General features: G+C 32.6%; 3 protein-coding genes across 9 annotated transcripts in view; 1 reads left to right on the top strand and 2 right to left on the bottom strand.

The window, feature by feature from the left end:
- Positions 1-15,526, top strand: part of LOC130663437 (cilia- and flagella-associated protein 298) — a 41,947-nt gene that overhangs the window by 14,584 nt on the left and 11,837 nt on the right. The window contains exons 1-3 of one of the 5 annotated variants that reach the window (XM_057462662.1): positions 11,872-12,459; positions 13,369-13,668; positions 14,591-14,878. The exons of 2 other annotated variants lie outside the window; for them this stretch is intronic. In XM_057462662.1, the coding sequence (XP_057318645.1) occupies positions 13,467-13,668; positions 14,591-14,878 (490 nt within the window). In that variant the 5' untranslated portion in view covers positions 11,872-12,459; positions 13,369-13,466. Of the gene's footprint in view, positions 1-11,871; positions 12,460-12,543; positions 12,843-13,368; positions 14,879-15,526 lie in introns of those variants that run through there. 2 more of the 5 variants (XM_057462663.1, XM_057462664.1) reach the window with 2 other exon arrangements.
- On the bottom strand, positions 63-9,635 carry LOC130663438 (protein tipE). Of its 3 annotated transcripts, none has more exons than XM_057462667.1 (5): positions 9,487-9,635; positions 4,563-5,074; positions 4,222-4,480; positions 2,889-3,056; positions 63-2,711 (listed from the first exon to the last, which is right to left on the bottom strand). In XM_057462667.1, exons 2-5 carry the CDS (start codon positions 4,882-4,884, stop codon positions 2,447-2,449), a joined length of 1,014 nt encoding a protein of 337 aa, XP_057318650.1. In that variant the 5' UTR covers positions 4,885-5,074; positions 9,487-9,635; the 3' UTR covers positions 63-2,446. The 3 variants fall into 3 exon arrangements, with proteins under 3 accessions (XP_057318650.1, XP_057318652.1, XP_057318653.1); XM_057462669.1 differs by lacking the exon at positions 9,487-9,635 and having other exon boundaries at positions 4,563-4,679; positions 4,737-5,493; XM_057462670.1 differs by lacking the exon at positions 9,487-9,635 and having other exon boundaries at positions 2,534-2,692; positions 4,563-5,493.
- Positions 5,641-7,661, bottom strand: LOC130663436 (uncharacterized). Its single transcript, XM_057462661.1, has 2 exons — positions 5,954-7,661; positions 5,641-5,874 (listed from the first exon to the last, which is right to left on the bottom strand). The coding sequence occupies exon 1, from the start codon at positions 7,299-7,301 to the stop codon at positions 5,964-5,966; it is 1,338 nt and encodes a 445-aa protein (XP_057318644.1). The 5' UTR covers positions 7,302-7,661; the 3' UTR covers positions 5,641-5,874; positions 5,954-5,963.

Here is a 15,526-nt window from a genome sequence, read left to right as displayed (position 1 = left end):
TTATAACAGATAATTAAAAATAAAAGGATAAATTAATAAATAATGAAAATAGTTCATGATAATTTTAAACGGAGAAAAAATGTGATAATATATTTAATAAAATTATTATACAATGAGTTATTTACAATAATTTATCCGTAAACGAAAATGATATATTTACAGCTTATTTTTAAAAAACCATAAATAAGTAACAATAAAAGCTGCGAATATTACAATTATTTTATTTATAAATCTCAGTGCCCGCGGCAGTAGTTTCGGGTGCCACGAACACTTTGCGATTAAAGGCTGATTTAATATCAAGTGCGTCCGAGAAACGAGACATTCTCATGACTCTAATTTAACACTAGAGCCAAAAAAATTTTAATTAATTTCGTAGTCTCCTACAATTGCGCGTTACTCATAAAAATATTAATTTACTTATTAATTACTCATACATTTATATTTATATATTTATAAAGTACTTGAATTTATAATAATTATACACTCTATACATGCGGCTTAATCTTTCACTCTAATTTTTTTTTTACTTCCAAAATATTTATTTATTTGCTTAAATTTTTTTGTCTGAAATATCCACGACAAATTTCGATTAATGCGATATCTTGGCACTAATAACAAAAAAAATATATATATTTATATATAATTCATAGATATTTTTTTATTAAATAGATTAATTATCGATAATTAAAGTTGGATTCATAATTTTGTTGCGTTAGATAATTTATTAATAGATTGTCAGCAACGTCTAGTACTTTAATTAGGCAGGATAATAATTATCGTTAATTATTTAAATGTCAAACCATGCATTAGTTTTTAAATTAATTAATTTCCTTATCAATAAAAAAAAAAAAATTAAAAGAGAGAGTCAAGGTAAGGTAGTAAGTAGTAAAGTGAAAAAGGGTAGTAATTGGATTACTAATTGTGATGAGCGATACGACTAAAAATAATATAGTTATAGTTTCTTTTTTTTTTATCGTTGACTATGTTAAGTAGTTCATAATTAGCTCATTATGACTGATGTATTTTTCCGTCTATACTTTAAAGCCTTTTACGGGCTCTTTTAAGATTCACAACCATTCTAGATGTTTAGGACACACATGCTTTCAGTACTTGTTCGGAACGATCTACTTTTCTCAAAATATTCATTCAATTTCTTTATATTTGATATATTTTTTTTGGAGAAGAGGCTAAATGTCCATGGCATGGGATCTGTAGATAAAATTTGAAATCCAAATTCAAAATAAATTTATAAAATTGATCTACAGAGATCGGAATTTTGTATTTTATTCAGACAGATTTTTTAAATTTATGTATTCATATTTATATATATGTCTTCCTGTATAGATTTGTGTAGATCAAAATACGATCCTGGAGTTAGCAAACAGTTATAAATTTTTGGATTTTTTTTTGAGCAATTAAATTTGAAGAAAAAAAAAAACTAAAAATATGCACATGTAGAAAATTTAAAAGACTACAAGTGAAATTTTTTTAAATATTTTTTTTTTTCATAACTTATCGTTTTTTAAAAAATCCAAAAATTATTAAACAGTGAAAATTCAGAATTTTGATATGGATTGAATTTTGAAAATCAAAAAAAATTTTTATCTCAATTTCAGACCCAAGATCTATAGAATCTGTAGATCCAAAATTTGAAAAAAATAACCAGTGGGCATTTGGCATAAAAATCATAAAATTTTTTGAATTTCGAAATCTAGTCACAAGAAATTGCTGCAAAAATTTTAATAACTTGAGGCTCAATAATTTTTGTAATTATTAGATATTTTGGTTTTGGAACATCTAGCCATAGAATTATATATTTTTTCAAATTGTCTATCAAATATAATTAAAAAATATCTTTGCGAAAAGAAGTTCGTTGCGAAAAGCGCAGAAAACATTTGACACGTCCCGTTCAAAAATTCAAAATAAAAAAAACAATTTATCATAATTTCAATACATATTACGTATTACTTATACCTATATTTATATAACACGCGGCCAGTTAATGATAATTAATTTTAATGATCCGCTTACGTATGTACAAAAGTCGTAACAATTATGCATATATTATTAATTATTAATTATTATTATTATTACTTTTATTATTATAATTAATTATTCACAGGCGAAATTTTAATTCATTATTATCTAGCGTTCTATATTTTATTTAAATGCTTAATAAAGATAAAAATGTGAGCTTTTCAAAATTTTCAAAATATATTCATAGATAAATTTTGAACGTAATTCAAAATAAAACAACATCTAATATAATGGATTTATATTAATGAAGTCCTTTAAAATTTAATTAGCATTTAACGCGTAAACGATTGCGTATTAATTTACTGGCAGACGATCGAGTCTTTATGTCTATTATTATTATTATTAAAATTTACATCATTAATTTAAAAATTAAAAAAATTAACCTATAAGTCAAAATAAATATTATTAATTAGACTCTAATTGCTTGATGATTAGCAATTATTGGCCAATTAGATAAATTAATTTCAAATAAATTTGATTGGCTTTTTTTAAAATTACTATTAATATTTTTATCATTATTATTATTATTATTAATTTGGTATTTATCGTTATTGTTATTATTATTATTGGGGGTCACTCCCTTGCTGGGGGGTGAGCCCTCGGTAACAATCAGTACTCCTCTTCGTCTTCCTCGAATTCGTCTTCCGCTAGAATGCTGCAATAGTGGAGTGCAACTAAATTATTACAATGAAGTATTTTTTCTTTAAATAATTATTCAACTACTGAATTACAAGGATTTTCAATCAGTGGCTCCGGAAAATTTCTGCTGAGTTAAATCGATGTAATTCAGTAGATAAACTTTTATTTGAAGGTCCGGTTTAATATTATAAATATATGATGAGGTAACTTACTCTTCTTTTCTTGAGTATTTATCAATGAGATTGCGACCTGGACCTCCGCAACTTTTAGTCATTGGGGTGCAGTGCCAATAAAATAATACGGCCAGTGATATCACGAATATTAATATCGGTATCACTATTGCCAGTACCAAGTGCCTCAAATTTTGATTCCATGAATATCTATAACATAATTATTATATATTTATATATTTATTTATTCAAAAGCTACTTTACTAGATTTTCAATAGCTTGAGAGTAACTTTATAAAAATGTGACGAGTTTAAATGGTTTATTGAAAAATTTTATTAGTTATTATCGAAGGCTGATTGGAAATCGTGATTGAATTCTATAGACAAAAGAATTCAATTTGAATCCCATTGAATTTTAATCGGAATTATATTGTTTTGGATGGAATTCAATTGAGGATATTAATCAGATTTATTTATTCAATTTCCATTGAAAAATAATTTTCGATTTGTTCTGAAGCTTAAAAAAAATGAAATAAAACAAAGTATCAATTCAATCATACAGTTTTAAATTTTAATTCCATTCGGGAAAAAAATAATTTAGATTTATGGTCAAATGGTCAAAATTCAAAATTTTGATTTTCTAATTTGGAACCTCACACGGAAAAAAATTAATCGTGAATGTAACATGATGCAGTCTTGGTAAATAAACATGATGAAATCATGTTGCATTCACATGATTTGTCATGTTTCGGTTACATGATAGTCATGTTGCATTCACATGATATGTCATGTTTCGGCTACATGATAATCATGTTGCAATAACATGAGAAAATCATGTTGCATTCACATGATAATCATGTTTCGGCTACATGAGAAAATCATGTTGCATTCACATGATCTGTCATGTTTCGGCTACATGATAATCATGTTGCTGCCACATATTGTTATGTAGCCGAAACATGACAAATCATGTTGCATTCACATGATTTTCTCATGGTACCGCAACATGATTATCATGTAGCCGAAACATGACAAATCATGTGAATGCAACATGATTTTCTCATGTTACCGCAACATGATTATCATGTAGCCGAAACATGACAAATCATGTGAATGCAACATGATTTCATCATGTTTATTTACCAAGACTGCATCATGTTGCATTCACGATTAATTTTTTTCCGTGCATAAAAAAATAGACTTGAAAATTAAAAAAATTATGTACAGGTTCCATCTGCTCTAGAAAATAAAAATTAGGTCTTTTGAACTAATTTACAATCTGCTAACAATGTCATCTGTAACTCGCCCGAAGTTCGTGTAAAGAATACGCCGAGTGGGTCTCTACTCAGCAAACTAATTAAATTGTGAATAATTACCTAGAAACAACAGTTCCTGGATACGTCCGACTGTAGTAACAAGGAATTATTTTCCCCATGTTACTGTATCCAAACCCCTTAGCAAACTCGGAACAATTGACCCGCGGCGGGTATCCGCATCCTTCGGTATTTATGAAGAACTTTGTGTCAGTAACATCCCAGGGTATGGAGCCCAATGGCTTTGATGTGAATTCCTCAAATGTTACCCGCGAATAGTTTACTCGTAGCTGATGGCATCGCGTCGCCGCGCTGGTGCAACCTGCAAACAAATCCATATATTTAAATAATAATAATAAATAACAAATAATAATAATGATTACAATAATAATAACAATAATAACCTTCTCTGCAACTGGCCCAAGAGCAATTTTTAAGTCCTTCGGCGTAAACGTGCTCGCTAACAACGCACGCGACAGGATGGGGTGAAAAGTCAGCAAGTATCGTTGTGATTGCCGGTTCTACGACAAACGGAATTAAAAAAAGAAAACCGAAGACCGCGAGTATTGCCATTGTGCCGAGAAATAGTGAAGTATAAAATTTAGCTTTTTCTAACAGCGTGAGAATTTGAATTGCTGGCAAATCTCCAACTCCCCCGACACCATTTGCCGTCGAATTCGGTTCGTCTATAATACTGGACTTGGTGTCCTCCTCCTGGGCACCCATTATCACAGTCGACTCGTCGGAATCAATGATTGATCTTTTTTTTGGGTCGATAAGACCCAACGATTTACGTTTTAATTTATTTAACTTCTCCAGTTTACTTTATTTCCTCACACTCGGTCACTCTCGTTCCCGCTGCACCACGAATCAGTTAATCCCCAACTTTTATCAGCTGCCACGAGTCTGTCTGTGTCTGTAATTTTTTTATTTCACATCTTGATAAATATTAAATAAAATAATTTATTAATTTTTATAAAAAAATATATGATGTAAAAATTAATTATTTGAGTCGGTCTACTGCCAGTCTACACTAACGATTATCAAGCTAATAAAAATATGTGTATTATAAATAACAATAATAATAATAATTGTAATAATTATTATTATTTTTCTTTCCTATCTAAGGTCCATCGGTGTGTTCAGTGTTTACTGTCTAATCGATTTATATTTATCAACGTAGATATACATTTAATAATATATATATTTATTAAATATAAATTTGCGTGAGAATATTATATTTATATTTAAAACTCGAGCTGCTGCATTGACGTGAAAGCGTGACTAGTCCGCGTAATTATTTATTTAAAATCCTTCACGTCCATTCGTTAATCCCCGTCCGCTGAACACGTGGCTACTCTCCAAAATATTTATTTGTCCTCGAAATTCATTAAATATATATTCATTTAAATATTGTTCCATATTTTAATATTTTACGGCAGTGCGAATTTAATCCTGCACCAAATCAGATAATAATTAGAATTTATTTATTGTTTTTTTTTTCGTTATTAACTTTTTATTTTCTGCATTTTATTATTTATTTTATTTTATTTGTTTGTTTTTTTTTTATCAATTCAATAGTAGATTTTTTAATAAAGATAATTTGAATCACGCGTTCCCCTCCCACTCCCTCTCACTCTCTTGCACTCTTTCAATAGTGCCCGCGTAGGGAGAAAATCGATTGGCGAGCCGGGCTCTCCTCCAAGAGGGGAATGCCTGCAATAAAAATATATTTGGTAAATTTTTAAAATTCCTCATAAATATAAAACTTATATATTGACGAAAAAATTCTTACGTGACGGATCTCAGAGCGCCATGACAGAATCTCCTCCCCCAGCGTCAGCCAAATTGCCCGAGTTACTTTTATCAATTTCGCTCTTTATCCCGGGAATTTTGAACCGCATTTTAGCGTCGTCGCCCACTACGACAGTCCTCTGGCACAGGATCAATGTCAAGCAACTGACAACAAACAGGACGCTGGGAAAAACCAGCGCGACGATAAATTCTTTCCAAGTTGTTTCGAGATCGAATTTGCTGACAACTATTTCTGTTCTGTCCTTGGCAAAGAAACAGGGAAATCTGGCTCTCGCATTGTGGTCTGACCCGTCTTTGCCATACTCATGTAGAAACTCCTTGCACTCGTCTCTGAGTGTGTTTACGCAGCCCTCGAGGTTTATCATCAGCCGACTCTCGTTGGCGATTATCAGGGTGTGTTCCGGAGGAACCGCGAAATTCGCGTCGTCGAGGGGCTTTGACGCGTAGAGATTCAAGTACGACAAGTAGGTGAAGTTGGTGAGATCAGTGAGCATAGTTTTCTCCAAGACCGAGCCGTTGATGCAGTCGACGGCCTCGACTCCCAGACTGCTGTTGTAAATACCGTAGCAAGACGCCATCATAACATCCCCCCGATTCTCGTTCCAGATTTCGCGATTACTTTCGACGTCAATAGCGCGCTCACACTGACTCAAGTAAACCTTATCACCGCTTATCAGAATCATGTTTTTGTTGCGGGTCGGGATGTCAACACACCGGCGGTCACAATTGTAGGGCGTGCGAATACGCTCGCAAGTACCTCTGACGCAATTAAACAACCCGTCTATTGCTATACAAGTTATCTTCCCTCGTCTCCCTGAACACTTGAGCGGTGGATCCGTGTCCCGGAAATTGCACTCGAACGCGTCGGTAATATTTATGCAAATCCCAACGCTGCAATTAAATGTCCCCGTCAAATTTCGGCATTCGTCGGCGATACACTTTGACTTTTTGGCGTTTTCCTGGTCGATGCCGTAGCACGTTTTGTTGGTGATGTTCGTGCAATTCCCCAGCAAAATTGTCGAGCCATTGTTACGCAAATTTACGTGGATCTGTGCACAGGGTCCGGATGTTTTCGATAGACACCACTCGCCGCAACTTCCCCACGAGCAATTGTCCGCATTGATGGTCCTTATTGTCGTGCACATAGCAGGGACTGGTGATATACCAGAGGCAAATGCTCGTGTGCTCGGCATGTAGATAGCAACGGTCAAGTAAACCAGAGCTACTGATGATAATACTGCTGTCATCTGACATATACAGATGGTACCACATATGCGACCATCTTGAGGTGGTATCACCAGGTCTTCAACTGGCGTCGGTTTTCCCATCGTGGCTCCAATCCCTCGACAATGGAACCAAGTCTTTAATCACTGCTTAAATTATCACCATCACTGATATATTTTTCTGTATCATTTATTATTAAATATGAGTACTTTATTTTATGTTATTATTATTATTATTATTATTAATTTTTTTTTTTTAGCAAAACGTATTTATTTTTGTGCTTTAGCTCCCTGTCAGTCGCGATTATTTAACAATCCGCGAGCCACACCGGTCACATTACATTAAAAAAGGGTTCGCGACGACCGTGCCACGGACGTTTTTGCCGCAGCAGAAACAACTAATGAATGCATGTTAATTTTAAAATGCGCAGTCGCGACCTGCACCAACATCGATCTGCGGATGCGCGTGATCCTCGGCTCTAGATAATACTCACGGTTAAATCAATAATCGGGCTTGCGCACTTTTTATTTTATTTTTTTTTTCTTTTACCTCGGGCTTTGCCGCAATGACGTCATCATTTTATATTAAATCATTGGCTATTTGGTGATAATGATTTTTCATTGATAACATTTATGTAGATCCCCTAGATTAGCTAATTTTATGTCTTCTCATTCCCGCCTAAAAATTTCATCTGTTTAAATTCTAAGTAATTATTGATAATGAAAAATAATTATTTTTTTTTTTAAATATATAAATATGTAAATAATTAAATAGAAATAATTACTTTGCAAGTGGTACAAGAGTTTAAAAAAAAACTTGTTAAACTAGAGTATTACGTGCAGAAAAAAATAAATGAGGACTTTGAAGTAAAGCACGAAAGTTGGTTTTTATCGAACACATATATGTTTTAATATTATAAAGTAGACAGCGTGGCGCCGGTATTGTACATTGTGGAATAGTTTGCAGTTGCAATTATGCGTGTCGCGTGTGCACGCTCACTTTATCATACGAGGCCTCATTAAAAAATCTCATATTTATAAACTCGTTTATTATATTTCATAAACTTTTAACTTTTATTATTACATATTAATTTATCTTATTAACCGATTTCATTAAATTTAAATATATATATTCATAAATATATCAACCATCTTTCCAACTTTATCCTTTAATTTATTCAAATCGAAAAATCGATTTATTGGTTTTTTTATTGTCATACTTTTAGTTGACCTCTTAAATAATATTTGCGTCATAAAAATATTTTATTGGAAATTTAAATCGATTCACATGATAAATTTATATTTACATTTTTATATTTAAACTTGAAAAAAAAATATTGAAATTTTTTATTTAAATATTTATTATTTAATTTCAGTCATACAAAAAATAAAAACAAAATTTCTATTAATAAATTTTAGTACAAAAAAATATTTAGCGAAATTTATTATTTAATTTTATACGATCCTGAAGTTAGCAGACAATTAAAAATTTTTGGGTTTTTTTTTTTCACAATTAAATTTGAATAAAAAAAAAAATTAAAAATATGCACATTTAGAAAATTTAAAAGACTACAAGTGCAATTTTTAAAAATATTTTTTTAAAAATAATTTACCATCTAAAAAAAAGTCCAAAAATTATTAGACATCGGCTAACTTCAGTATCATAATTTTATTGGTTTTCAATTAAAAAAATTTTTTGTTTAAAAAAAAAATTTTTATTGTTCTATTTATTAAGTAAAATAAAAATAATTTAAAGTGAAGTGTTTGATAACACAGAATATGAGCAAGAAAAAGACTAAACGTTAACAAAACGCGCCACGTGACAGCTCGTCGACATAAAATAAAAGTTAGAGACAGTGCGATATATGTAAATCGATAGATTTCCGGTCACTACCACTCGACGACACTCGTGCACGCTCTAATTATGTCAATCAATTATTATTTCACGGCTATATTACTATTCAAAGATACCATCTATGCATTATCCTTCCGCGACTTAGTATTTACGAAGCCCCTTTTTGCCTCGCAATTAAACACCCGGCTGACAGTAAACCGATTCAAATTTTTTCAACCCTCACTTCCCCGATTTTTGCCTCTAAAACTCCACCAGGAAATAAAACAAACATGAAAAATAAATATGATTGTTTACATGAGCTGGAGAACGAGCTTGCAGAACCGCGTGCACGTCACATGTTTGTATTTTTAAAATTCACCCCGGGGTGGCAAAAAATAATTTAATGTCTCGTCAATTAGATGAGTAATTAATTGCAGAATATTAATAACTACTTACGTAATTTACAAGGAGTTGTTAGCTGGTGCACCGAAAAATGCTTACTTAACGCAGTAAAGCTTCATTGAGCCAAACAAATATGGCGGTTGCAGGGCTTTCGTCAGCGCCGCCTGGAATTTGCCGTATCTCACTACTAAATCAATATCACGTTATCACTATACATATATATACGTTCATTTTTATCACAATTATTTCTAACCCTCGGGCTACTTTTTAAAAGTGTCTCATGGCTACTTTTGACCTCCGTCTCGTCAGTCTTTTTGTCTGCTCATTTAAATCTCAATCTCAATTTATGTAAAAAAAAAATTTCAACATAAAAATTCACATTCTCGCGTACCAGGCTCTGACTGACTAAAGCCTGTCCGCACTACTTACATCATTTTTAACTCAACACTTAATTACAATTTTTTTTTTAAATAAAAAATTAATGACAAATTTTTCGCGGGAAATTTTTTTCGTTGATAAGAAATTGAATGGGAGAAATTCGTTGGAGATAAAAAAATTTTTTGAAGAAACACTCGAGCTGGATCGAGTGATTTCTTTAGGTCACCGAAGCTTTCGTGACACAATTAGACGTTTGAATAAACAGAAAGTAATTAGTGTCATTTGGTTGGTTTACGACATTGAAAATTTAAACTTCGGCATCATCCTTTGACCCATTTAGTAAAACTGGCGGTTTGCCAAAAGCCTCATGGCTTCCTTAGTAAATTTTTTTATTTACGAAGGCTTAAGAAATTGGAAGCCAACGAAAATTAATTGCCTTCGATTTGAAACTTTTTTTATCGATAATAAACTAAAAAGTTTTATTCATTTTTGGCTTATGACCAGAGGATCTATTGCATGGATTTTAATAACTGGGGATTATTTCGGGAGATAATTAAAAATATTGAGGGATTTTCAGTGGATGGCGGGTGTATTTGTGTATAGATTGAATAAAAAAAGTTAAGACGACACTTTGTGAGTACTTGCCGCGAACCACAGCCCTCGTTACACGCCAACAATCTGGCAGTGTCTCGAGAAGGCCAAGTGTCATTGAGTTTGAATACGCTGGAGGCTTAGAGTATGGATGGATCTCGAGGGATCTCGAGGACCGGCTTCAAGCGGTTCGTTAGGATGTTGGGCACTAAATTTTTGTTTGTATCGGAATTTTTTTTTTTTTAATTGACGAGTATCGAACGGTGTGGGCTGGAGTCAAGGCTCATTTAAAATCTGCAGATTAAATCTTGAGACCGATCGAAAGGCTTTAACGCGATTACTTTTTTATAATTAACGTAATAATGGCGGTTCGTGTTCGTGAATGATAGCTTGGGTATATAGTAAATACTTTATTTATTCTTATTTATAAACAAACGGGGTGAGAAATGAAGTATGAAACCCGAAATAAGACACCTACTTCGGCGAACTGCCAATCTCGATGCCGGAGATTTCCCCGGAGTATAAAAAGTTGTCATTCTTTTTTTTTTTTTTTTTTTTTTCGTATCCTATTTCTTGTCAGCAGCCTCTGAATTTTATTGTTATTATTATCTATTCATCTTTATTGGAGTATTTTATCAATTATTACAACAAAAATATTTTATCATTAAGATTATTTTTAATTGAGTATAAATAATAATAAATCGATATTAACAAATTACGAAATTTGTAAATTAATTTTAATCAAAATTTCGATAACTTTTTAAATAAAAATAATATAAAAATTTTTATTCTGCTTACGTTTTGAAAAAGTGACTAATTTATTATTTGCATTAAAAATTTAAATATGTAATTGTCAAAAAAGTTATCGCATTTGCGTAAAATTAATTTATGAATTTAAAATAATTATTATAATAATATTTGCATATGAAAAAAAAACATTTAACCATAATATGTAATGTAATTTCGTAGTATACTTTGATAGTGATTATAAATTTATTTGGTTGCCTCCAGCAACCAGCAACCAGTACATAATAATTATTGAATTAATTGCGTGGCTTCTATTCTCCCTTAAATAACTTAATACAAAAAATAATCTAAATATATACTAAAAAATATAAAGAAAATACATTTATATATTTAATGATCCATTTGTCAGAAATTAATAATCTGCAAATCATGAAATAAAATTACAGTACATAAATTTATAAATTTTTTCCAGCCTGAAAGATGAAATGTAGGTTTACGATTGTACTAAATCTCAGTAAATGATTTATATATATTATATATAAATATATATGAGTATAGTGGAAACAATATCTCGTACTGTAGGTTGTTCTCACAGATATATTTCATCGCCTTATAAAATGTATATGTGTGACGAGAACGCCCTGGAAGTGTGACGGTCGATGCTACTAGATGCCGTCGCCGAGGCGCTGCGATCGTTGGGAAAATAAGCTCGCCCAAAAGCTCCCTTGGACTGCAGTAGCCCGGCATCCGCCGACGCACCGTGTGTACCGTGAGCAACCACTCGTGGCCTGCCATGGTGCGCTGACATCGGTGTTAGCCAACCTCTGTTATCTGTTATCATCCCACTTTAAACAATAAATCAACACAACCGACCATTTTTATTTTAGTTTGCCCTTCTTCCCATTCATCCATCCATCTATCCATCCATCCACCCACCCACCCACTCTCCGATCCATCCACTTTCTCGCCCATTAAATTTATTGTTACACCAAAAAGCCCGCGCCAAGTAGCCTGACAGTGATCACTTGACAGAATAAACCTGTCAAGTATGAGGACACTAATTGCCAAGATCATGATATAGGACAAAGTATCTGAAGAGTTAATAAGTGAAGGTGTTAGGCGATACTTGGTGTTATCAGCCAACGGGTTACGAGTTTCAGTGCTGGCAGATCAGACAAATGTGCTTAGTCGATAGTGTTAGATAAAATATGTGAAGAAGCCTGAGGGCTCTTGAGTGTCAGAGGACAAGGAACCAAACGATTAAGGAAAATAATTATAAATATTCCGATGATAAGGGGGAACAGGAAGAGGGCAAGTTATATTTACTTCAATTAATCTATAACTAATAGGCATAAGTACTAAGTATTCTTACTCTTACTATTACTTACTTACTCACTAATTTATTTACATTAAGAAATTTTCAGCACCGCATCGGCAGTAACTCGGCAAAGTCCGCGGCAACTGACTACTGTCGGAAAATAAAAGTTTTTATCACTTAAATCAGAGCTTTAACTAAACCGTCGATTAATAAATATGTTTATAAATCTATAAGTTTATTTATCAAGTTATAAATTACCAGGCATCCCTCGAATCCGGAAAACTAATCAGGTTACTCGGAAGGGGATTGGAATTGATGAATATCTTTCGTCTTTATTTAGACGAATCCCGAGTGCTGGAACAGAGCTTGGGGTTGGGTAAGAAAAAAGTAGCGGCATTTAACTCGATACGTTATAAAAATAAACGGGTTATAAAATTAGAAAAATCAATAAATTATTGAGTTATTTAATAATTAAATTTAATCAAAGGCTATAGCAGTTATTATATTTTTTATGCTCGCGTGTTACACTCACGTGCTGATGTTCAATTTTAAATACGGTAAATCATGGATTTTAACCCGGTTGCCCGTATCTGCTAACGACCGTCGAACTTGCACAGTATTTATCATCATATATATTTATATTCACTTATATGACAACAATAGTACAGAACAAACGTAGTCGATAACTAAAATAACTCACTGAATAATAAAATATATGTAATATATATATATAAATAGTTAATTCTCGATATGTAGAGGCATCGATTTTGCTAACCCTGAAGAACGAATCGATATGTCAGTTGACGCGGCTAAAAAATATGTCTATTATATTTGTATCATATATATAACAAGTTAATTAAAATAAAGGCGAGGGTGAGAATTTAAAATAAAAAATATTTCAGATCAATCATGAAATCTCGGACGTTTGACGTTCCGACAGGAGATTGATACCGACAAGTCTTAAGAAGCATAAACTTATTCACTGCCCCCGTTCACCAAGATGGCGGACGAAAAAGACCAGACGTTTTTGGAGAAGCTGCTGTTCTACACAACCGCGTTCTTCATCCTCCTTGGCACCTTCAGCCTCTTCGCCTTCCTCTTCTTGGTCCCCTTCGTCATCGACCCCGCCTTCACCACAATATTTATGGATTTTGACACACGACCCGCTGAGTGTGTCACCATAGACGTTGAGTCACGTAGAGGTGAACAATCTCACTCAATCACAACAAAATATATTTATTTTTAATTGTTTTACAACCACTGCCCACTTATTGTTGCCACTGTTTCGTCTGCCCCCTGTAAAAGCTTGCCCTCTGCATGTCTGCTTTGTCGAAAAAAATATTTAAAAAATCCTCTGTGTTTGCTTGATACCGCCGATCTTTCTTCCGATCGACTGCCCATTAATGTTTTGTTTGACGTAAAATATTTGCCCCGCGTCGTTGTCTCAGACTTAAAAGTTTCCTGTGCTAATGGCGCCCGACAATTCCGAGCCGAGCAGAACCTGAGTAGCTTTGTATGCTCGATAATTAATGGTATCACGAGTAAACTATCTGATCTAACTGATCATTTTTACAAGTAAACAAATAGTTTCGATTGTCGTTACATTAGAGACATTGAAAAAGACAAATAGATACTTTAGTAGACGATGCTCATTGATTTTCGATAATAATTCAATATCACTCTTGACAAATGGATCTCTGGACATTTTCGCTCCCGACTTTTGGCATCCAAACGCTATTTGTATTGACAAGTGGGAGCTCTTGAACAAATAAAATATCATTTTTAACCCACTCACTTGAAGTCAAAATGCTAGGAAATTTATATGACGAAATAATAATCTAGAGTAAACACAAAAAAAAAGTATACGGAGTAGAGTCTTGGTAATTTTTGAATAATTCAATATCTCGTGATATCGTCCACGTGGTCAATGTCTACGCCTGCGTAAATATTTCCAAGCATGTATGTGTATATATGTGTATATATATGAGTATTTGTGTGTGCGAGGGTGTTTGTGTTTGTGGTGGGCGATTTTGGTGGCGATGATGTTGATGTTGATGTTGATGGAAGCAGATTGTTTAACTGAAACTGAGCGTTGTCTTGTGTGTTATATAACAATGAGTCTAGGTGCTAGCAACTGTTCGTGGACCTCGTGTAGAGAAGGTTGTACCAAGGAACTTTATGATTGTACGCAAATACGCGTTAATTACAAACTACCAGTTAATGAAACTCAGTTAGATGGGACTGACAGGGAGGGCAGGGCGGGAGGAGGTGTCGAGGGTGACGAGGCCGGGTCCAAGTTGAGATATGAACGTTCGCCGAGGGATTACAATAATTACATCGAGGATTTCGACGACGAGTTTGATGAAGATGACAATGATAATAATGATGGACTGCCAAAACCTTTTCCTACAGGTATATTTTATCAATCATATAAATTATTACGTATTCGTATCTATATATAGAGAGAGGGAGAGGGGAGAGACGGGCAGAATGAAGCGGCCTGGAAAAAAAATCTTTTCGGGAAAATTAAAAAAGTTTAGTGATTTAGGAGTAGATTTGAATAAATATATGACTTGCAATTCAATTCGAGCAAACAAACATCGAATAAAATTTTTTTAAAGTTTTCTTTTATTAAAATTTCCAGTAACTTCATTTTTCCGGGCTCTCTTCAATATATTTTTATCTTCATTTGAAGAAGTTGTAAAAATAAGGAATTTTATATTAAAAGTAAACTTCAATATTAAATTTAATAGAGTAGGTTATTATTATTATGATTTTTTTAATTTTACAAAGTAGAGCGTAATAGATTTTAAAAAAATTGAGTTTGTTAAAAAAAAATTTGTAAACAAAATTACAAATAATTATTGACCCAAAAGCAGTAGGATAAAATTTTCTCCATAGAAGATAATTTAATTACATATATATACAAAGCTGATGAGCTACATGCTGATAATTTAGTTTTCAGACCATGGGAATTAAATTATATGAAATAAATTATCGTTGTAAATTTACATGTTAAATTTATCAGACTATTATTCCTTATATCAGACTTTATTCTAA

The sequence above is a fragment of the Microplitis mediator genome, chromosome 2 (genome assembly GCF_029852145.1).
Source record: "Microplitis mediator isolate UGA2020A chromosome 2, iyMicMedi2.1, whole genome shotgun sequence".
In the NCBI taxonomy this organism is placed as follows: Eukaryota; Metazoa; Arthropoda; class Insecta; order Hymenoptera; family Braconidae; genus Microplitis; species Microplitis mediator.
This window is presented reverse-complemented; position numbering and strand designations above follow the sequence as displayed.